The sequence below is a fragment of the Sycon ciliatum genome, chromosome 1 (assembly GCF_964019385.1).
Source record: "Sycon ciliatum chromosome 1, ocSycCili1.1, whole genome shotgun sequence".
Lineage (NCBI taxonomy): Eukaryota > Metazoa > Porifera > Calcarea > Leucosolenida > Sycettidae > Sycon > Sycon ciliatum.
This window is the reverse complement of record NC_088643.1, coordinates 22,249,917-22,274,117: the sequence shown is the minus strand read 5'-3', so window position 1 is coordinate 22,274,117 and position 24,201 is coordinate 22,249,917. Positions and strand designations below refer to the sequence as shown.

General features: G+C 47.7%; 2 protein-coding genes and 1 pseudogene across 3 annotated transcripts in view; 1 reads left to right on the top strand and 2 right to left on the bottom strand.

Annotated features, from left to right (window-relative positions):
* The window catches only part of LOC135818205 (E3 ubiquitin-protein ligase RNF14-like), a 31,335-nt gene extending 28,599 nt beyond the window's left edge, over nt 1-2,736 (top strand). For both annotated transcript variants that reach the window (XM_065331558.1, XM_065331566.1), the window contains exons 11-12: nt 122-278; nt 1,775-2,736. In XM_065331558.1, coding sequence (XP_065187630.1) covers nt 122-278; nt 1,775-1,996 — 379 coding nt within the window. In that variant the 3' untranslated portion in view covers nt 1,997-2,736. The remainder of the gene's footprint in view (nt 1-121; nt 279-1,774) is intronic.
* LOC135818195 (A disintegrin and metalloproteinase with thrombospondin motifs 18-like) overlaps nt 2,272-24,201 on the bottom strand; it is a 34,284-nt gene continuing 12,354 nt past the window's right edge. Inside the window, exons 10-23 of the mRNA XM_065331547.1 lie at nt 19,621-19,728; nt 13,770-13,909; nt 12,703-12,772; nt 12,326-12,404; nt 8,369-8,511; nt 7,665-7,818; nt 6,983-7,072; nt 6,328-6,500; nt 5,839-5,977; nt 5,392-5,527; nt 4,768-4,975; nt 4,295-4,495; nt 3,607-3,745; nt 2,272-3,040 (exon numbers count right to left, since the gene is read on the bottom strand). Coding sequence (XP_065187619.1) covers nt 2,904-3,040; nt 3,607-3,745; nt 4,295-4,495; nt 4,768-4,975; nt 5,392-5,527; nt 5,839-5,977; nt 6,328-6,500; nt 6,983-7,072; nt 7,665-7,818; nt 8,369-8,511; nt 12,326-12,404; nt 12,703-12,772; nt 13,770-13,909; nt 19,621-19,728 — 1,917 coding nt within the window. The 3' untranslated portion in view covers nt 2,272-2,903. The remainder of the gene's footprint in view (nt 3,041-3,606; nt 3,746-4,294; nt 4,496-4,767; nt 4,976-5,391; nt 5,528-5,838; nt 5,978-6,327; nt 6,501-6,982; nt 7,073-7,664; nt 7,819-8,368; nt 8,512-12,325; nt 12,405-12,702; nt 12,773-13,769; nt 13,910-19,620; nt 19,729-24,201) is intronic.
* On the bottom strand, nt 14,516-16,367 carry LOC135806711 (pre-mRNA-processing factor 17-like; annotated as a pseudogene).

Sequence of the window (24,201 nt, the reverse complement as noted above, 5' to 3'; positions counted from 1 at the left end):
TGTGTGTGTGTGTGTGTGTGTGTGTGTGTGTGTGTGTGTGTGTGTGTGTGTGTGTGTGTGTGTGTGTGTGTGTGTGTGTGTGTGTGTTCATGTGCTCTGTGCTACTGTAATTCTGGAATAGCTGTAACAAGATGACGTGCTGCCAATGCCGTGCCACTTTCTGCTATATTTGCGGGAAGCGTGGCGACTACTCTCATTTCACCAGTGGCTACTGCCAGCTCTTCACTATCAACAACGCTCCACAGATGATGGCACGTCCCAAACAACCAGTACACGAGGTAAGAACTGTACAGTATTGTCGGGTAGCGCCGAAGAACGGCCAGCCTAGAATTTAACCAAGCACAACATACCGTGACCGTCAACCGTGCATAGACTGTACTACATGAAAATAAGAACGGTCTAGGCTAGGAAGCTGACCCCCCAGTTCTTCGGCGACCGCCACTACTATTCTTGTAGTAACTGCCATTCTCGGGTTCATAATTGTACGCCGTGTTGGCAAATTAAATCCATACCCTGGGTTGTCGACGTTCAGTGCAGACGCAGGCCAGCTTGCTCGGTAGGTTACTCAATGTATCAGCTGATGTTTCTATGCTGAAAGAAGTAAAAAAATAGCCCCCCACGCCGTGTGGAGTCATGCAGGCCTCGTGTGTTTGTGTGCATGCGTGGTCCAGTTCTCAGATGCAGAAAACCAGTGGTCGAATTTCACTCGTCTCTGCTGTTATTCGTGCCAAGGCTTGATGTTGATAAGCTGAAATACACGAGTGTGTTGCAGGTTGTATGTATGTACTTGGTAGTTGCACAGCCTGGCAGAGCTGGAGTGGACAGCAAGTGCCGCTACCCATTTCAAAACCAAGGCAAAAATATCTGTTGTCATGGCTACTGACTGATGTCTACCGTCCTCTGGTACTTGTCGAGCTACCGAATATGGTTCACCGTGAATCGGACACCCTTCGCAGACGCCCAATATTTATTGACTGCTTGGTCAATTTTCCTCATGTTCTCGAGTATGTTCTCGAGTATCATGCGTGTATAAGCCGCGTGCACGTTGTGCAGATGTACAAAATCTTGTGGAATCTCGTGAAATCCCATAGACCCGGTTGGGTGTTGAATGTATGTACCGGCCCAGGACCCTATTGTGTTTATTGCTATTTCCGCTACAAAATACGTCCTGAAAGGCATTCGGTAAAAAATTGAACAAGATTTAGCTAGTGTTTAACAGTTAGCTAAATGATGAAGCTGGAAAAGCAATTGTCTTCCATTCATTGTTGGGCTCGTAAATTGGTCAAATGCGCATGCATCACACGCAATGAACACCCAACCGGGTATGCACACACCTATGGGAGTACGTGCATCTGTACACCGTACAAAAGGACCCTTCAATCGTACCGCAACATTGTTGCACGTAAATAACTATTATTGGACAATCTTGCAAGTACATATTTTTATGATTTGAATTTCTACCGCACACAGCAGCACCAAGTCCTTGGCTACACAAAATATTTTTTTTTAACATCTCCGAGCCTCTCCAAAAAACTTCAAATTCTTTCCGAATTTGCACCCAAAAGGGCATCTTCAGGGATATAGGCTACACAAGGACTTGGTGCAGCTGGGTGCGGTTGAAATCCACGAATCATGAGAAGGCCACAGAGGAGTGTCTGCCGTATTTGTCAGGGCTTCCTTCAGTTCTGGCAGGATGCCGAAAATCCAAATTCGGTCGGTGCCTTCACATCACGGCGTTGATTTCTGGGATAATTGTGTTTGTCATGCTTGTCAGGGCTTACGTCAGTTCCAGGAGGATGCCGGAAATGACCCGAACGCCAAGCAGAACATAATACGTTGTCCAAGGTGCCGGCGTGACAACTTGAAGCGCGAGAACAACAACCACATCTGCTGCTGGGCATGCCAGCAGCACTTCTGCTACATGTGCAAGAAACCCATTGTTGGCCGCATCATGGCACACTTTACTGTTGGTGCTTGTCCACAGCACTCAAAATAAACACCCGCCAGTGCCATTCCGCCTCCTTTCTCCCACTCGCAAGCACCATTTCCCTCTCGCCCTCAAAATCAGCACCCACCAGCTGAGCACCATCCCTCCCCTCTCCACACAGGTCCTGTATCCTTCTCCCCTACAGAAAATGTTCAGGCATTTTATTTTCTGCTGAAACCCAGCTTGATGGGATTGCTGAGTCTACCCTGAGCAGGCTGGTTAACCCCTCACACCCCACCCCTAATTGTATCCACCAGCAGGCTGGTTAACCTCACCACACCTAGTTGTCTCCACCGTGCAGTCATGTCAATGAGAGTATCTGTGAATATCTTGATGCACATAGGTAATTTGCAATGTGATTTTAGTTAAAAAATGAATCGAAAATTACATATGGTAACTTTCTTACTTCGAAGTAGATGTTTTATCTTAAAAAATAGTTAGTAGTACCATGGCTTTATGATAATATTGTGGTGGACGACAGACACAATATGTGGAGTCTTTTTTCAATGTGCCCACTGAGTCCCAAGATATTTCAAGGTCATGCAAACAATGCGCATGCAAATAATGCACTATATGAGCTGTGTCAAGTGATCCGGGATCTTGTTCAATGATTATAATGGCTGGATGATTATAAAGGTACACATTCGTGGGTCGTTATTTCTGAATGCCGCTATTTTTATCCTCCACTGTCAAGACCAGGATGGTGCAAATTAACACTTAAGAAGATCAGTTATCAATTTTGAACATTAGCACAGTGTTAGCTGGGTTAATCAATTTGGGAAAGCAGCTAGTGTTAGTTATTATTCTCATTAGTTTTGCAAATGACAAGGAGTTAGGTCCATTCTTGACGAGGACGGCAAATTGCTATCTATGCATTGTGAATGAGAAAGATGGATGGTCGCAGTCGCTTTCCCGTTCAAGTCAACGGCGGCGAGGTTTTCAGCCGTCCGCACGTCCTGCAGCACTGGGTACTCCAGTAGTTGCTGGTGCAGCGGCCTTTCTTGAACGCCTCAGCACACAGTGTTCCCATGGTGTCTCGACACTCATTAGGACCTGCATGAACACCAGAAACAGGAAGACTACCTTGCAGTAGACGCTTGTTTCGGAGTGGCCTCGGTGATTTTCCGCAATAAACGTGAAATTCTTCATCAAGGCAATTCAGTCTGAGAAGCCCTCACGTTTTAATTGAAACGGCTGAATACTGGATTGTGGCCCCCAAAGACACAGAAATTCTAGCAAATTTAGCCAATGGGTCAAACTCGCTAATGTTAGGACGTGCTTCGAATCTCGAGTGTACTGCACGTGCAGTTGAATTCTTCCATCGCTAAAATAAATCGTTGCCTGTACGTTCTCCATGAAGCACAAGCCGCTTTCAGCAACAAAAGCCTGACACGACTTGATCGGTGTTACTGCGGCCTACTGCATCTATGGTCACATGTCGACCATGCTGGTTCCAACTCCAGTCAACCCCTACATCCAGGGTCACATGACGTCGGCCATGTTGGTTCCACAGTCTGCAAGCCGTGATCACTTTCTACACAAAAGAAGTCACGTGACAAAGATGTGAACACCACTCTATAGTGTAGAGAATAGATGTACACTTGGTGGTGGTGACTTACTGCAGTTAGTGCCGATGCAGCCGCGTATGCTGCTGGGCTTGTGATAGGTGCACGCCCTGTCTGGTAGTCCCAGTACACCGTTGTGATGCATGCAGGTGATGTTGCGTGTCTGGTGTCCGCGTCCACAGTCAGCATCACACTGCACAGAGGGCAGGCATGCGGAGAAGTCAACAGAAAGAGTACAGTCATGTAGCGGAGACGGCAGGCATGCGGAGGAGAGAAGTCAACAGAAAGAGTACAGTCATGTAGCGGAGACGGCAGGCATGCGGAGGAGAGAAGTCAACAGAAAGAGTACAATGTAATAGTGAAGCAGTGACAGGGACAGATACACAAACAGATACTACTGCACATGCATACAGACAAGCAGACAGGCACACAGACAGACAGACAGACAGACAGACAGACAGACAGACAGACAGACAGACAGACAGACAGACAGGCACACAGACAGACAGACAGACATATATACAGACAGATATACATACATACAGACAAACAACCACATAGACAGACCAACAAATCAGACAATCAGACAGACCAACAAATCAGACAGAACACAGAGATTTCCCTGGTGCGACTATATGCGGACATGACAAGCAGCATGCCTTCCTAAAGACACACACACCCAACTACCACACACCAGCCCTACCAGCACAGCAAGTGGTTTCAGAAGTTTCAAAGTACTTACATCCGTCCAGATCGATGCTACCCTCCATCGTGGTGTCTCGTGTAGATTATCGCACGGCGGTCCGAAGCAGACCTGTGCTTGCAGATTGCTGGGCAGTGGGCCACACTGCACGTCAGAAAATGGTCGGCCATTGCCGAAGTTCACGCATCGCACGATGGGACGGCGCACGCCCTGTCCGCAGTTTCTCTCCGCCATCTCGCACTGTACAAGTACAGGCACAAGTGCACTGACTAGTGAGTAGTGAGTAGTGAGTAGTGAGTAATCTTGTACTTGCTGTATGTACAGGTAACAGTGGAATGGAATTAGCGGAGAGAGCCACGCTCATTTGTTCATCAACACAGCAATATTCCAGCTACGTTGAGACTGAAAACAAGTGTGATACTGCCCAATCTGCTGCAAATCGATCACAATTACTAACAGCTGTGATTTTTTGTGAAAAGGAAGCTTTTTAGTCCTGGAGCACAGACAATTACCTCAGTCCATTTGTCAACCACCCATGAACCAATGCAGTTATGGACGTTGCAAGCGACTATGTCACTCGGCTTCTTGCGCGATGGGCAGCTGCCCGGCGGTACTGTGCGGTCAATGCTGCCCGAGATCCTCTGCCTGCACAGGACGTTGTAACGCTCCCAACCTCCACCGCAGGTTGCATTGCACGGCATCTGCCGCAAGGCTGTCCACCTGTATGAAATCGGATCAACAAACCCATCTATCATGGACATTGGTACAAAAAGCAAACAACTCTGTGATATATCCATTAGTTTGAGGTAGTTGAATATTGTAGGACTCTTGGACGATCATCCCTAAAACAACATGCGACAGTTCATGCAAGATCAAGGAGTCCTAGACAAGATACATTTCCGAGCACTTCCTCACTAGGAGCACACAGATTCTCAAACTAGCATTCTCTATGAGTAGCAGGCACACGCATGGCTCACAAAGTTACAAACTGTGCTGCACATGCTCTACAGTGTGCTTCAAAAGTATTCTGCACACTTTCCGGAATGGACCAGATTCTCAAACCGTGCTGTCTACATACATGCACACAAGCCTGACTGTAGAGCCGAGTCTAGATTTATGCACAAGGTTGTGTGTACCTGGGCTTGCACGGGTGTGTGTTGCACAGTTTGAACGTGACATTGGGCCGTGGCTGTGGGAAGCACTTGCTACTCTTGACTGGCTTGGACCAGGCACCGCAGTCCTGTACGCAATGTGTAGACACTACCTGCAGACCTGCACACACGCACACGCACGCACGTGCACACACAAAAAAACAGCCATGTACAAACACAAGCCAGTTAGCGGACAACACACCAGGATCCTGGAGAGGCAATGGTTCTGGCACACACTGTGAATCAAGGCGAATCCAAACAGTTCTTGCACTGACTGTATACAGGGAATAGTGTCTCATAAAACACACACACTGACCAGCCGTGCTGAGATGAGCACTTCTAAGTATCAAACCACTGTAGGCTGTATACAGCTATCTGGTATTCCAACAGCCCTGACTGCACTGCTTTTCTGGAAGGCTCGGCTTCACCCACCTTGCCCGCATTGCTTGGAGCACGGACCTGGCTCCTCGTCTTTCCAGAAGTAACGCTCACGGCACTCCAGCACCACACTGGCGCCGTGGAAGACGTATGTCACGGAAATGCGCTTGCGGAGCTTTTTCGGCATGCGAATCTAGACAATTCACAGCAGGAGAACAGAAGGGCCGGAGAGAAACGCAGCAGTTTCACTCAAGCACATAGTTATATGTTTAGTACTTGATGAATGCAGGTCAGCATTACTAACTGTACTTGTTGCGTGCACTTGTGAAACTGATGGTCTTGGATAAGCCCATTGTGCCTTGACACCGTTTGTACCAGTAACAGCCTACCCAGCATGGTTGTGCACAGGGTTTCAACAGTGCATTCTTCTGCTTCCAGCATACTCGCATGCACTGCTAATACATGCCATATTTGGCTATGCACAGTGGGCTTATCAACCTCACACCAAGCCATCGTGCAAGACCATTCGCCGAACTGAATTACCTTGAGCATGACGGGCTCACGCAACGGTCCGACGATGTGCAGAGTCTGTCGACCAGCGCCATCCACACAGAGGCTCATGCGAGTGCCAGCGCCGTGGAACCAGCGGCAGGAATGACGTGGTGGTCGCTGGTGAAGGGCAATGAGTTCTGCGTGCGTACGGTTGCTGACCGCCTCTGCTCAGAAACACAGACAAAGCCGCAACAATGGGGATAGTCTGTTAGTCTGCCAACTACATTTGAGTTGAAGAGATGGTGAGGAGGAGAATGGGAGGAACAGGAGGAGGAGGATAGTCAGGATGGGGAGGATGGGGAGGAGATCATAATTATGGCACCCACGTTACGCTTTTCAACGGCCACAAGATAGCAGTGTCTTTGTACATAATTATGACAATGATCAGGTCGTCCCGTGCAAGTCTGCGCTAAGCAGACAGTCCAATATGGCTGCTTCGCTTTGCAGTAGCCTACTTTTCCTGCTCAGAAGAGCCGGTGAACTGAACGTCCAGCCGAACAGCCAGTGAACTGTACTTTGCCATTACCAGCCACAAGCTCTGCTGCTCGGAGTTGCTCTGTGGCGTGCTACATGGATAGATCACGAAGACACTCCTTCGTTGTTTTGCTGGCATTTTGCATGCGTGAACAGTAAAGAAGATGCTCACCCAACACGAAGTCATCGTCCTTGGGAGAACTGGTTTCCTTGAAGATAACGTTAACCGTCCCGATTGGTAACATCTGCAGACTCTCGTAAACTGAGAGAAGAAATACGTGTAGGATTAGAAGACTGGAAAATTAATGAAATGATAGATGTGTCGAGCTGTTACCCTTCCAGGATTATCAGCCGGGCACAGCCCTGTCCTCAGTGTGCCCATTCAGTTCATGCAGTACTTGGTTGCGTTCAAATCACAATATGGGTATCTTTGCTGTCTGGCAAACTATACATGCAACAGAATTCGAGTTTCTTACTCCAGGCGACTTTTTAAGGACTTGACAGAGACTTTCAAACTCCCACCGCGTGCACTGTCCAGTCGACCTAACTCGCCACACAAGCAACATGATCTCAAGTTATAGTAGAGGCTGAGACAGTGAGAGGGGTATACAGTCAGACCTCGCTTATCCAGTCCTCTTTTATCCAGATCCCTCGCCACCCGGAAGAAAATGGCCGGTTACAGATTTACAGCATACGTGATGCATCCAACATAACCCGGTGTTCGGTTATCTGGTTCCCTCGCCTGTCTGGATTTTTTGTGGAAAACGGATGTGTGCAGATAAGCGAGGTCTGACTGTATGGAATGCAGGTCATTACATGTATCCCAGACACATTCTTCAACAGCTAGGTCTTACCGTGATTCTGGATATTCTTGTAGCGCGACTGGGACTTCTTCATGTTGATGTGCGCCCCACCGGACACCGCCGTGCAGGACGTGCCATTGCCACCGCAGACCATGCACCGATCAAACCTGCGCGTGGAGCTCAGCTGCTGATCACAGCCAATAGCCTGAACAGTACAGCAGGATGTCCAGTGACAATACAGCATGTACAATGACAGTACAGAATGTACACTGACAGTACATGAGCACCATATCCAATGGCTGTATACCTATGCACCACGTCTAGTGACAGTATAAGTTACCATGCACCATGTCCACAGGCTGTACATACCCGGTACACCTATCTTCAATGCGCTCAAAATCCTCGCCCTTGCGGTGGATAGAGGTAGCAGGTAGCAGCTACCACAGGTTCTACTCAGCCAATATAATAAATACTCTAATTTCAGAAATTTTCGGTGCTCAATATTTTCGGTATGAGGGCAACAGGCTAGGTTAGGTGAACAGAAAGTTTCGGTACAGAGAAGCAATTCCCTATTGGATTATGTGTGTTAGTGTTTGTTCGTTGTCTTGAAATTTTAGGTATGAAACAGACGCACCGAAAGTACCGAAAATAAAAGTACACTGAACATTTGTGAAATTACAGTAGTCCAGAGACTCAGTCCCTGACAGTCCCCGGTGCCGAAGCTGTATCACAAATGCTGGGTAATAATATCTTACCACGCACTGTCCAGCAATGCAGATGTCCTGTCCCAGTGAGTGATTGCATGGTGTGCCATCCTCAACCTCTCCCACGTAGCGCACATCGTCACGCTGGTCTTCCCGCTCCGTCGGGTCTCCCGAGCACACCAGGTCACATGCACCTGCAACAATACACAATCACAATCACAGTCAACAGAAGTCTTTAGTAGGGTCATGAATTACTACCCCCTGTCCCTGAAATCAGTAGGATCATGAATTACACCCTGTCCCTGAAATCAGAAACCAAATCTACAAGTCATCTTGTATTATTGTTGTATATCACAGTAAACAGAGTATCAGTTATTCATTGAGGTAGTTTCATTGCATTACACTTCTGTATCTTTTCTTGAGACGTTCTCACTCACTGAGAGTTTTGAATATTTGGAACACTTGTCATTTTGAATGTGGTTGACATAATGCTTCAATGGTTAGTAATTCATTACATAGTGAGTACATGAAGCACACGTCGACTTACGTCTCTCTAGCCCTGTTCTCTTCTTCTCTCTTGCCCTGCTGGCTCCTTGTTCTTATTGGCGCATGCTCCACGTAATTGGTTCATTCTAATTATCACTGTTCCACAAACTGGTTATCGTTGTGAGCTGAGTGTGAACGAGAGGTTCGACCTCGTGAGTGTATAGAAGAGGTTCGACCTCGTGTGTTCACGATATAACATTGGCGACGAAGATAAACCTAATTGTTCAGCTACCTCGCCGTAGATCATGCCGCTTGAGGGAGAGAGCCACAAGCTACGAGTCTTTCAGACAACTGGCACAGCGAGTGAGGTTTCCACGAGGTGGAAGAAATGGCTGCGTTCTTTCCAATACCTGGCAGCCTCGAAGGACATAACCGACGCCGACCGGCTAATGAACATGCTCCTGCATTATGCAGGTCCTGGCGTTCAAGATCTTTACCTCGATCTACCTGATCCCGCTGCCGACTCACCTCCACGGGACGACGACGAATTCAAGAAATGTATCCGTGTTCTGAACAAACATTTCGAAGCAAAGCCGAACACCAGTTTTGAGCGTCACGTGTTTCGATCGATGACATTCGAAGCCGGTGAGTCCATGACGCAGTTCACAGTAAGGTTACGTCACCAGGCTCGCATGTGTGATTTTCATGACGCGGATGATATGATACGTGATCAGATTGTTGCTTGTGTGCCGAACGCAGATTTGAAAAGAAAGCTGCTCGAGAAGGAGAATCTAACTTTGGCAAATTGTTTGGATCTGGGTAGGGTGTTCGAAGCAACCAGACAACAAGCATCAGCTATGTCGAATGAACCTATCCACGCTGTCTCAGCATCTGGACGTAAGACGTTTGCAACATCCGCGCCACACCGTGGTGGTTCTGGTACTACTGCTAATGATTCTGCTGTTCTTTCCGCTCGTGTCTCTGAGCGTCTTTGTTTCAGGTGCAACAGGCCAGGTCACTACGCCCGTTCACCATCATGCCCGGCGCGAGACCAAACGTGCACACGATGCAGGAAGAAGGGTCACTTAGCTATCTGTTGCAGGAGTCGCGTCGCAGACACACACACCGTGAGTGCGTCAGATAGTCCGATGGCCACAAATACTGTGAGTGCATCAGATAGTCATAACCCGTTGTCTTTCAGTACGACAGATGTTAGTAGTCCACTATTTGGGGCATACTCAATTGGAGCTGTAGGTGACAAGAACACCAGTGTATTTGTGCCCGTTGAGTTGTGCGGAAAACCATGCCGCATGGAAGTCGATACGGGGGCCCAGCTGTCCATCATGCCCATGTCCTTATGGAAGGAATCCTGGTCTGATATTCCCCTCCAGCCCTCTAGTGTCTCGTTATTTGCGTTTGGGGGTACCCCTCTACCTGTCGTAGGCGAAGCAGTTGTAGATGTCACGTATGAAGCCCAGCGCTGCCAACAGCGCCTGATCATTGTTGAGGGAGGGAATCGTCCCCTGTTTGGTCGCAACTGGCTGAGGGAAGTTAAGCTGAACTGGGCAGAATTGTTTGGCTCGATCCATGCATGTGCTGCTGTGCTGTCCGAATATCCGTCTGTATTCGAGGCAGGGCTAGGCACTGTCACAGGGCACACTGCATCCATCCGCCTTCAGGGCGACCCACAGCCGAAATGTTGCTCTGCAAGACCAGTCCCGTATGCCATGCGCGAGAAGGTGGATGCCGAATTGGATAGACTGGAACGTGAAGGCATCATCGAGCCAGTACAGCAAGCTAATTGGGCGTCTCCGGTTGTCGTGGTGCGCAAGAAGAACGACACCATCCGACTCTGTGCCGATTTCAAGGTGACGCTGAATAAGCACATTGAGGCCAATCAGCACCCGATACCAAACCCGACTGATCTTCTTGCCCAACTCTCTGGTGGAAAGACATTCTCGAAGCTAGACCTCAGCCAGGCGTATGCACAACTCCGATTGGACGACGCCAGCAAGAAGCTGTGTGTGATCGCAACGCACCGAGGCCTGTACGCATACACCCGGTTGCCGTTTGGAGTGAGCAGCGCTCCCGCCATCTGGCAGCGCACCATTGAGCAGGTTCTCCAAGGCATCCCCGGAGTGGTAGTGTATTTTGACGATATACTGATTTGTGGTTGCTCTGCACAGGAGCACGACCAGCGCCTCGGGGAAGTCCTGAAGCGCTTCGCGGCAGCAGGTCTCCGCCTGGGGCGAGACAAATGTATGCTGCGCCGCAGTGAGGTCAGCTACTTGGGCTTCATCGTCTCCGAAGCCGGACTGAAGCCCGATGGTAGCAAGATCGACGCCATCGTCAATGCACCTCAGCCAGCTGATGTAAGTTCATTACGCTCGTTCTTGGGTTTAGTGAACTTTTACGGGCGTTTCATCCCCAACTGCTCTACCATGTTGCACCCTCTGAATCATCTGTTGCAAAAAGATGTTGAATTTCTGTGGTCAGCAGGATGTGCGAGTGCATTTGTGGCTATTAAGCAGTGTTTGGCAGCCCATCCGATTGCTGCTCATTATGATGTCACACTGCCGGTGGTTGTGGAATGTGATGCATCCCCGTACGGTATAGGTGCTAGCTTGCTTCATGTCTATCCAGATGGTTCTTCTCGTCCAGTTGTGTTTGTCTCTAGAGCTTTGTCCAAGGCAGAGTCCCACTACAGCCAGATAGAGCGCGAAGCGCTAGCCATTGTCTTTGCGGTGCGTCGGCTGCATCAATACATCTACGGACGACGTTTTACACTGCGCACAGATCACAAGCCGTTGTTGAAGATCTTTGGTCCGTCATCTTCTGTCAGTGGTATGGCTGCTTCTCGACTACAAAGGTGGGCGGTGACTATGTCAGAGTATGATTACACCATTCAGTTCATTAAAGGTAGTGAGAATGTCCTGGCAGAATGCTGTGTTCACGATATAACAATTATCACACGCATATTGCAATGCTACCCACGCGTGACCATACATGGAGTCGACGTGGACCAGTCAGTAGGACCAGATGAGTGACTATGGTACCAGTGAGGTCATCATGGTACCTACTGTGGTAAGGCCATGGTAAAATTATCTTTGATTCTCAAGTACGCGCGCACCGACGATTTATTATTATTTCTATGCATGCGCGCATGAAAACGGTCAATGCGAAAGGCATGAATCAGGGAGTAGTAAAATACCGGTATTTTTCTACTTCCTGGCCTGAATTATTTTGAACATGTGACGTCATGACCATGTACATATGTGTGACCCTATCTTTGGAAATAACAAAATTGTGGGAAATAAAATAACAAATCACTCGCTCGCACCGATTTTCACAGGCTCATGACCTGAGAATCAACTATATTTTTTACCATGGCCTAATAGCAGGGCATTCAGGGGGGGGGGGGAGGAGGAGGGGAGGGTATGTGTTTGCGTATGCATGGGTGCATGTGTGCATGGGCATGACTGTGTACTTGTGTGTATACTGTATACATGTACATCGGCTGACCTCTATTTGGTGGAAACAGTGCCATCTTGGCCGGCTTGCACTGGTGCTCCCTGAAGTCAATGCTGTGAAGGGGACAAGGCTACAGCAAGGGAAGAAAGACAAAGCACGTACACGTAGGTCAGGATACTACCACTATACATATACTACCACTATACATGAACATGTTCTCCGTCTGTGATGTGAAACACCATGTGTACCATCATACCTTGAACACATCTGTGATGACTTGTAGTTCACGGACTGCATACCCTAATAACGCCTACATATTACACTTTGGTGCAGCCATTTTGGAATGCTACAGCAACTGCTCGAGCAAACCTTGGTACTCGGCGTGAAACCTTATTTGAAGTATTGGTCCAGTATTGGAGCACACTCACCATTCTATTGCAAATTACAGCTTCTTCATCCTTGTCACTTGCTGGACAGCTGCTACCACCGTTACGCGGTCTACATGCCCATACATGCATGCACACGCACACATCCAAACGCCCGCCCACACGCGCACGCATGCACACACACGCACGCGCATGCACACACACGCGCACGCACGCACACACGCGCATGCACACGCACGCGCATGCACACGCACGCGCATGCACACGCACGCGCATGCACACACACACATGCACACGCATGCATGCACACACACGCATGCACACGCATGCATGCACACACAAACACACACACACACGAGCAAACAGCGGTGGATTCGTGTGCAGATTACATCTATGGTGATATCACTAGTGTTCTTCATGTCCCTTCAGGCAAACCCGCCGACCCAACCTCCTTCGAACAAACACACACACACGCACACCCACACACAAATTCACCCACACACAAATACACCCACACACAAATACACCCACACACAAATACACACACTCGCACACAAACACATTAACGCATGCTCCGTACGCGGAGCCATACACGACCCACACCCAGACACAGCAAGTGTTGGTTGGCACTATAGGGTAACTGGGCGAAGGAGCTGGCAGTGTGTAACCATGGAGGCGGCCGACTCGACAGAGAAGGGACCGAGAGACCGAGAGTGAGACCGAAATGGCGGCTGACCTGCCAAGGGCAGTAACCGAATAGAGTGATTCGGGCGAGTAGAGAGAATGCTGCCAGCTACTGAGAGTTCAGTGCTCAATCCCTGCTTGTTAGTGAGTTTGCAAGACGAATGAGGTGAGTAGTATATGGAGAACAGGGTGCTACAGAAGGAGACTTGTAACACAATGAAATCGGTGTGGGTGGGTGGGTGAAAAGACGGGGCAAGAGTCACGCAAGCCAATGCAACTCACAACGAGAGTCAGGCACGAGGGCTGCTGAAATACGCACATGAACACACACATGATAGACATCAGCATACTGTGAAAACATTATGTCACCGCGAAACTTGCACAAACACACAAATGCACACCTTGTGCAAGCAGCTTACTCTCACCTGGGGTTAGTGCACGTCCGCCTCCTAACAGAGACGCCAGCTCCGCATGTTCGAGAGCAGCGTGTCCACGTTCCCCAGCTGGACCAGTTGCCATCAACCTCGGGCAGCTCCATGACTTTGCACTCCCCACGGAAACATTGCTAGTCAAGCACAGCACGGCAGATGTACACAGGGCACGGCACGCAGTCAGGAAACAAGAAAGGAAGGACCAGGAAGAGCGGCAGTACATTGAACTTGGGTTGTACAGCATTCTATTCTTCTTTTAATACTATGGCAGTATGGGAACTTGAAGTGCTGATTCGGATGAAGAAGGCGGGTCAGGTACTTTCCAGGTGGCATACCAGGATTTCGACTTGATTGATCACTACCTAGCCCTCAAATGATCTACAGAGGGTGCTGGCGTCTCGGCGGATGGGGAAAATCCGGCCTCCAGCTGAGTCACGCAGACCGTGATTTTTTTAGCCCTCAAATTTGGTGAATTTTGTTCGGCATTGATGCAGAGGTGAAACGGGTACACCGAATATTTTTTGGAATTGTTTTCGTTTGGAGAGTGAGATTTATTTCGAATTTCCATGACGAACGCTTCATATTTTGGATATCGACCGTTTGTTTATTTACATTCCCGTCCATATGGACTCCTGCAGTCGTCATGTGCAGTTGAGAGTAACACGTGTGACCCGTGACCCATGAGTCACACCTCAGGACAAGCACAGTACAAACAGTGGGCCATGAATCTTGCGAGTTGCTTATACGCGCACTCGCACACTCTGGTCATCGGATGTTGAGACAATTCGTTTGTTGTCATCAATAAACGAGATGGTGTTGACTGCACCCAAATGACGGTCATACTCCTGCATGATGTCACCACTTCTCGTGTCCCACTGGACTATCTTCTTGTCTGAAGTTCCACACAAGATGTGTTCCTTGTCCTCATCTGGGTTGAACTTGACGCAGTACGGGATTTTCTTTGTTGTGTAGCGACCTATGCACTGACCGACATCTTCACATAGCGGTCATAAGATGCCGCGAGGAATCGCGTCCATCGTTGTTGAATGAGATGTCACGTACAGCCTTGCTGTGGCCTGTGTATGTACGTACCAGCCGACGATCGTTGTATACTTCCCAAAGCTTGACTTTACTATCCATACTGGCGAGAGGAGCAAGTGGCCGGAGTTGGGGAAATAGTCGGATTGCCGATAAGCCTTTTGTGTGGCCAGTCCATGTGTGTATGCAGTGCTTGGGCAGGAAGCACTTGTCGCTGCGGGACCATCTTCGGAGTGAAGGTCAACATCCAGGTCACGAGGTGCATGCAGAAATGATCTACCCTGGTAGTCGAGAGGATCGTCGATATGCAGCTAGCTGTGTCTTCTCATCAATGGTCTTGTCGTCTTTCTGACGACTAGCCACTTTGGCGTCTTTTGTTTTCCCTCTCTTTACTTTTATTTTTTGCCGTGGTTGGCAATCACCCACTCTCTTAATATTGGCCGGTGTTTCCACCGAGTCTTGAGATGTAATACATATATAAATATATATAAACACTGCACGATCAGGTCCACACCAGAGATACATCATCGTTCTTTGCAACTCCGAGTTTCATGAAATGAATCAATCATCAGGCAATAGAAACAAACTGATTATATATGTTATTTGTATTGGCTCCAGTACCCCGGTACTATTGAGCACTATTCGCGTCGGACGGGATCACCCCTACTGATATAAATATACGCGGACGGGATCACTCCTACTGATATAAATATATATAAGTCACCTGATGATTGCATTGAGCAAGAAACTCTGAGTTGCGACAATTCTGTAAACCTCCGCTGTGCCTTTTTGTGTGTACATATATATTATAGTTTTTGCCGAGTACTTGTTGTCCCTCTGATGGACGAGAGACTGTCACGTCATCCACATAGCCTGCCCAGGGTCCATGATAGCCATCAATCTTGGACGGATCGCCACGATCGGAACGCTTTCGCTTGTTGGTCACCTGGCCTCGCTTTGCTGCTTTCGAAAGCTGTCAATCCTTTGGTGGCAGCGGCCGCCTCGACCTCACCAATAAAATCCAGGAACACCAGCAGCGTTGTCAACAGTTGGATCCACAGCATAACCATAAGAGTGATAGGTACGACACTGCGTTTCAAACTGAAAAGCATTTACGTGTGCTGGCTCCACATAACCAGCCAACATGTTTATATGCGCCTTCTGCTGTCGCGTCTTGAACGGATTCTCTGGACCAACCTCAGGCCCATACATCTCTTCATAGCGAGGGTTGTACAAAATCTCTTTCGTGTCTGGCTGCAGAAAGGACCCGGTAGCGACATCCTCCTTGACTGCAACTTCTGGCGCAGCAACTACACGCATGGAAGCAGCTGCGGAGAAAGAAGCACTTGCTGCACTCGCCATTGCAACAGGTTCGCCAGTATCAAATGGCGTTGCTGCTGCCGCTGCTGCTCTGGGTGTGCGGGCCAGGTCCCTCCGTTCAGACGAGGTTGACGTGGCAGTCGTAGTGCGCCGAGTCACCTCAAAATACCATGCAGCCATAGCTTTGTCGTAGTTGAAGTCGGCGACGGCAGGAACGTCGAGCTTGGTTGCCATGATATCTCCAGATTCCTCGTCGACAGCGAGTTCCGCATCGCCATCTTCACAAGCTTCAGCCAGGGTCTACCTTTCTTCCAAGAGTCATGGAAAGCACGAGTTCTTTTTCTCTTCGCTGCGGTCTCCATCGTCCAAATCACCAGTCGGCTGAAAACTTGCAACTGTGTCAAAAGCTATAGCCAAAGTAACTTAGTTACGCTTTTGACTGCCTGCCCCATCGACTTTGAATGTCCTGACTTCCTGCTCGCCGCTGGCCAGATCGCGCTCGAACCAGTTGACCCCAGTTGACCCTAGCCGAGTTTCTGTCGCTTGTAGACTGTAGTGTGTACGGTTGCACTAGATTTGCAACAGATGGGGTCCGCGAGTCGTAAACTACCGGTATTTTAGGAATCCATTGTCAGTTTGACACATTTTTCAACCGGGTCAGACTGGACCCGGTGTTATCTGTTCAGCCGGGTCGTGCAGTTCCCCAGCCGGGCGCGTGACCCGGCTGGCCCGGCTCTCCAGCAGACAGTAGTTAGTTAAGTTTAGGTAGACGTACAATCATTGTAGTACGAGTACAGTAATGTACTAAGTGCTAATGACGACAGCGCGTGGGCCTTGGCTGAGTAGCAATGAGTCGGGCATGGCTTTGTACTCTACTACGAGTACGAGTGGTCACCCGCTTGATAGCATGATGAAGATCGCATGCGCACTCCCCATCTGTACTGCACTGATAGACAGCTAGCTGCTATTGAGTATTGTCAAGTGTAACCCAGTCAGAGGATAGATACCGTATGTCCGCACCTTTAAAGCCATGGCGGTATATTCGATTATAAAGCCAGTCTCAGTTATAAAGCCATGGGCTTCGTAAATGAAATGACATTTGAAGTGTGTTTTGCAAAAATGAAGGAATAAGTACAATGCTAACACACTTACAGCCCAGCAGGAAGGGTGTACAAGTGGATTAAGATTGAAATTTCTGTGTGGACTATGACTTTTATGGCATGGCGTAGTGGGTGAGCCATTTTGCATCTAAAATATCTAGAAAAGCAGCGGTTTTCCGAATATAAGGCCATGACTTAAAGGCGCTGGCACACGGTAATAATACCTTATAAGTTATAATTGGCTAGGGTCACCTATAGTATAGGCCTACGGTGGTGAATGTATCTGTTCAAGTAATTAGTTGATTTTCAGCTCGACCCATGGATGATTGTACAGTAGAAACGCGAGGGCAGTCCACTTAGTACATGCCACCCTGTTCTTTGATATCCTGCTCGACATACTAGAAACGTGAGGGCAGTCCACTAGTAGTAGAAATGTGAAGGCAGTCCACGTAGTACATAGACCTGCCAACCTGTTCTTTGATATCCTGCTCGTACTAGGAACCTGAGGGCAGTCCACGTAGTACATGGACCTGCCAACCTGTTCATAATAATATTTATACCATGGTACGGTACGGAGGGCCTGTTTTCAGCCAATCAGTGCTCGTCTAGCCATGGTTATAATTATTGGCCAGTATAAATCCCGCGCGGGATTTATATCGAATATAAATCCCGGTGCGCGGTACGTACGCTACGGCATTGCCACCGTACATGATGTTCACTGCCTGAATTGAAAGGCAGTGAACTCGTACGGCGGCAGTACTCCAGCGCACGGACCATTCACAACAGACACAATAGACACCACACGCACGTGTACACTCCACACTTTTGTTACACAACAGATTAAACTAGTATCTCTAATACGCAAACCTGTATAACAATGAGGGTACCTCAACTCGAACTTTCCAAATAATAATATAGGTCCAGATAATTGAATTCACCAAATTTTCAGGCCTGACCAATCCTCAGAGGGAAAACATTCAACGTTAGTAGAGGTGCAGTAAAACCTGTGACGAACAACCACCCCTTGGCGCCAGAAAAAGCGGTCTTTAGTGGCAGGTGGTCCTTAGTTAGAGGTTTGCACCGCACAACCATATAATTATGAATGTGAGACCGTCCGTGCCTGGCAAAGTGGTCTGTAGTAGCAGGCTGGTCGCTAGTCACAGTGGTCTTTAGTTAAAGGTTTTACTGTATCCTAATGTACGAGTGGCTGCACTGGAGTCTGCCAGTGAGAAGAAAACTGTATAGTAAGGCCACCCAGAATTAATTCGTTGTTTCGGGTCACCCGACCGTCTTTTTTCACCCGACCGCAATTTTTTTTATTTTTTTTATAGTGCATTCAAATGTACATGACTAGACTATGTACACACGCGACCCTAATAATAGCAGTCCAGACATCGACCTCAGAAGCAGCCAAATTACAGGATGCAGCGCTTGTTGACGACGTTGTCTTCTACATGCATCTCCGATCCGGTCCTGAAACAGCATCAGCTCCGCCACCGCCTCATTGACAGAAGTTTTCAAGGTGAGAGCTACTCGTTTGTCAGCGAGGTCAAGATCTGGTCCTGGAGGGGACCTGGATCTGATGGGACCATGGCTGCGCTGGATCGTCTACAGTCAGATTTGATCGACTGGCTTGATTGACAAAAGCTATTCGATATGCACAATTGTACATGTATGCACATGGCCATAACCAAACTAAAATAATAAATCCCAACTGACCGACCCTGGTACGGATGAGTGAAGTGACCCGAAACAACGAATTAATTCTAGGTGGCCTAATGGTAATAAAAGGGTTGGGAGGACTTCAAATTTCAAAGAATCAGTCGGGGAAGTGAACTGCCTGAAAACCCGGGGCCTTGCTTGTCATGAGCAATTCTGAGCTATGGGACCAGGCCGAACCCATAGCTCAGATGGGTAGAGCATTGCACATGACAAGCAAGGTCCCGGGATTGAGTTCTGGTGGGTCTGGCATTTTTCTCTTTTCATGCAGTTCACTTCTCCGACTGATCCTTTGAAAGATAAATAGCTGCGAGTTTTGTCGTGAGCAAACTGAGCTCCCGGTTCAGCATTATCAACACTCCTCGGTTGGCTGCTTTAGTGCTGCAGCGTTACGAAAAAGATTCATCGCCGTATCCGGATTGCTTCCTCTGAAATATCACCTATGATCTCCTATTTGAACATGCGCATATGTGAGTGTATGATGTGCCCTAGCTCACTTATAAGTTATACACGTACATGTAGATCATGTCCATGATGCCTTTCCTCTGCGCAGGTCCACCACACTATTGTTTTTAAGATTTACATATTACTTCTGCATATGCATTACATACTATGATCACGCTGGCTCCATCCCTTATCTCCTAAGCTAAGGTGTGTTTCTAGTATACCTTCTTTGGATTGCGCCTGTCGCATGGGGTACCATCCGCCGCTGGTGTATAGCTACCCTTGCATGCTGTGCCTCGCACACCGTGCTGACATAGAAGCTGCTTACAGACCTGGACGCATGCCGTGGAAAGAGGGAGAGAAAGGCAACAGGCAGGCATGCAGTTGAATAAATCAACGCTGGACCGAGTTTGCTCCCTCGTCCTAGCTGTTTAGCTAGTTGTGTTCCGAAAATCCAATATCGTTCTGCAAATCACGCTTACATCCACATGCTGATGCTTAATCGTCAATGTGTGTTCATACTGCTGGAAAGTGGCACCTGTAACATACCGTATTTTCCTATTAAACACTAAACATACACGTCTCCACAAGACTAGTTCGTCTCCAATATTAGTACATGTTGAGCGTGGATTGAAAATACAAAAGGACGCGTCTCTAATAATGCCTGGTTCAAACTAGGCCGATTTTCCGGCCCATGCTCCCACACAGACTCTGACAAGAAATCAACCGACTGTGTCGGACGAGTCAGACTAGCTGTTCACACACAACGGTGGCCAATTTCGATTGTACTATAGTTGTAGGCCTGTCTGTTACACACGTACACGCCATCACCAGCAATCAGCGACATCGCGCCTGACAAAAGTTTTTCAAATAAAATATTTCCACCCAAACGTCACTGCTGGTGCTGAGCTCGCGCGATCGATCGAGTGTGAAGTTTTTTTGTGATCTCAATGAAAAAGGATTTTTTTGAACTCACGCTGTACACAACAACAAGCTATCTGATCTGCATGTCTTTTTCGGTGGAGGTGATTTTTGTTGTTGTTATTGTTGTGGCTGGCGACGAGAAGGCTCTCATTTACGCTAGGTATCTCATAGACAGAATGAGCCTGGTTTTTACGCCAAGCTGATGTTTTCAGCAGCAGTCCGATGTGGAGAAAATTCAAGCAGTCTTAGGGGCCTGAAGTTTTTGCTGCTTCTTACCGGATCGACAGTGGGAAAGAAGGTACGTTTATTTTATTGTAATAAATCAGGTCGCGAGGTCGACACAATTGAGCTGTTCGTTGCACTGTGAATTTTGTTGCTTTAGGGTGGCAGCGTGCAGTACCTTGTGAAATGGAACTTTATCCTCTATGAGCTTGGGAGTATGAAGATATCAGATATCAGTGACGATCTATCAGGTGATTTCATTTCATTTTGGGTGAATTTATTGAATGTATTCTTGAATGCATGAATTTGAAAATCTCCCTTTTGTTTGCTGTAGATATTTTGATGGTTCGGGGAATGTTGGGCCCTTTCTCAGATGACGAATGTTTGAGGCTGCTGATGGAGCTTGCACTGCTGTGCAGTGAAAAATAGAAGTGAAATAGTCACAAAAGGCACAATGGAGTTTTACGTGTAATAGTGCTCCACATTATTGTGTCGAGCCCTCTCCGCTGGCAGAAGGAAGTTTTCCTCCTTGAAACGAAATAGTCTATTCCTGACTTTCGAATCAGAAACTGGACAAAGGGGGTTGGGACCGAAGAATTTCCCTGTGAAGTTCTTTCCTCCAGGTTGGGATGCTTGCATGAACGTACATGGACAAGGCCCACGGGCTCACTACCTGATTACCTTGACAGGAGGGGATCGTGCTGCCCGGCAGTTTGTCTCTTCCACAGAAAAGGGCATTGATTAATCATGAGCTTACCGCAGAGCACAACGAAAGCATTGTAGCATGAAACTAATTTGTCTGAATACAAATCTGCACAATGGCACAGACGGCTAATGGAGGTAAAGCATAGCATCACCAGCATTGTATTCCTGGAAGCAGTGCAAGTTATAGATTTAGGTATCAATATTTATCTAAGCTTTAGCGAAGTCCGGACGCAGTACATTACTAGTGTGAAAGATAGAAGAAAAAGCAATGATATCCGTATATACCCGGAAAGAGAGGTGAGAGTGGGTGGGAGTAAGTGAAAGCACTTGTACAAGCTAAACATCTGTGCAACCGGAAAGAGCAGAGAAAAGACTAAAGCAATTACACAGGCCATGCGTACGAGGTAATTTAGCAGTGAGACCCAAACATCCTTGTAAACCAGAATGCAGCTTCAGCACACATTTTCTATTTCTTCATGTTGCGCTGCTGTTGCCGTTTCCCAACGATATGATGAGGCTCTCCGTTATGCTTCTGCTGGTTTTCCTGTGCAGGTATGTGCTGCCGTAGCTCAGAGAAATCTTTGGCCAGGGTAGCCAAGATGGCATCACCCACATCCTCCTCTCCTTCAGGTTCACTTGTAGGTTTGGCATTCATGCTTGACATCTCCTTCAGTACTGTGTAGGTCTTCTCCTATTGGTTTTTGTCTGCCCATACCATTTGCACTGCTCAGTGATGTCGGCGACAGTCGCCTCCAGCTCACCATTTTCCATTTTTTCTTTACTTTTTGGATACGCTGTGTGTCCTTGAGGTAGCATTTGAGGCCGACCAGTTCTTCTACCTTTGTTTTGCAAACATTCTTGTCTAGTGTTCAGTGATCGAACCCAGTCAACGTTGAAGCACCCTTGTTATTTCTTTCCGTTTCTTTTTATTCTTGTACACCGCTGCCTGCAACCGTGCATTTTAATAGGTTTGCGAGAATCTCTTTTCACCTGCAGCAACCAGAGTTTGAAAGTACCGACACAAACTGGAAGCATGCCCAGTTTCCAGACAACTAGCTGCTTCAAAAATTCTTATGTCAGATGAGTGACTGGTTGCGCAGCCGACATTATGGTGACATAATGTGTCCTTGTAGTTCTGTTTATTATTACTTGTATATTTCACTGTTCGCGTCAAACTCGGCTAAAGGCCGAGTTTTCCGCATCCGTAGGAACGCCACCACCCTTCAAGGATCGTGTGTTTTTTATAGCAGTGTATTTTGGTATTTGCTTTGACCATCAGTCCTTGGCTGATGCTGGTCATACCTTCAACATATTGACGCGTTTTTCAAGGCATTCAATATACGTAGGCCGCAAGATTCTATCTTTTCATACCGAATACCGATGGCTAGTGCTTCCCCACTAGCTGCGCACGTGTCACATCTGGCTGCGGCCAACTACCCTTTAATTTGTGTGTTGCCGCTATTGCTGTCTATGTCTCTGTGTGTGCCAGTATATGAGGAACGAGAATTGGTGTTGTTGTTGTTGTAGTCGTTGTTGTTGTTGTTCTGGTTGTCATGGGCTGTGGCTGTTGAATGTAGGCTGTTGCTTTTGTTGTTGTACTTTTAGTTGAAGCTGCATCACAAATAGGTAACCACCTTGATGATGGTGCACAATATCCGTTGAAGAAGCCGCAAAAAAACACTGTATTCTCAAACCAGTGAGCTGCAGAATGAAACCAAGTATCAAGCTGGCAAAGCTGTCAGCCACTCTAAACGAAATTTACACCAAACAAGTTGCTATTTGTCAACAGGCAGTCATAAAATTCGACTCCCTGACTCAGTCACTCTAGACTACGACTCATACGAGTCGTACAGAGTACTGACTGTAGTCACTGAGTAGTCTACGTCCTTGTACATGACAGCATGCATCAGATCATCAGTACATCGACATGGCATGCATCCAGCACATGGCCATGGGAAAGCCCCTACAACATGGCCTTCAGAGAAAGCCACGCGGTTGGAGAGGTAGTTTACTCGAAAAAAACTGAGAAAGAAGTGCTTTTCATCTTCTTGCTGTTCAATGTCAAGCCAGAAACAATTGAGAAGCTGCTTGAAATGTGCAGAATGAGGCGATTTCCCAGATCTTTGAAGCTAGAAAGCGCACTGGACCTGCAATCTTTTGGAACTGGTCCTTCTTGAGGACAGAGATCAGACTAGCCAGGTGACAATGCTGTGGTTTGTTGGCTGACAATATTTGGAGGAAGCTTCAGAAATGACCATGAAGAAGGTCAATTCTTGCTATTTCCTCAAGATCACCAAGGTAACAGATACTTTTCAGTGGAGAAGAAAATCATGATTCTTAGGAGTTGAGATCGCATCGGTTGTTCAATGTTTTTCACTTTCGTTTTTTTCGTTGTGTAACTGTTTGTCTTGTTGGCGTGGTTCACTGGTTTGATGCCTTACATTTCGATCATGGCCATAGTTCAGAGCAATTTTCTTCCTTCCAAGATCACTCTCTGCAGTAAATGCGCAAATATTTTACGGAATTTCGGACTCTGTGGGATGTCATATAATTGCTGGTAATGCTGTACACAGCTGCACTAGACCGTAGTAGACGCTAGAAAGTGGAAATGAGATAGTTTTTATACAAGCTACAAGGCCAAAGGCGTGAAAAGGCTTGCATCTAGTAGCGATCCAGTGCAGCCAGTTCACGGTCTGCACCGACGCTCTCCGCTATCATGGTGAAAAGCCTACAGTGATTTGTCCGATGCCTGCTCCATCATGTGCAAGCACCGACAGTCGGCCGGCTTTTCGGCTAAATATCGACCAGAAAATCGCCGCAGATCTGTCGGAAACCTGTACGACAACACCGTCCACACCAGGCAATTTTCGCCCCGGTCTTGAGGATTTTTCGTACGAGTCCATGTCGGTCGGAAAATCGGCCTAGTGTGAACCAGGCACTACAGTAGTACATGC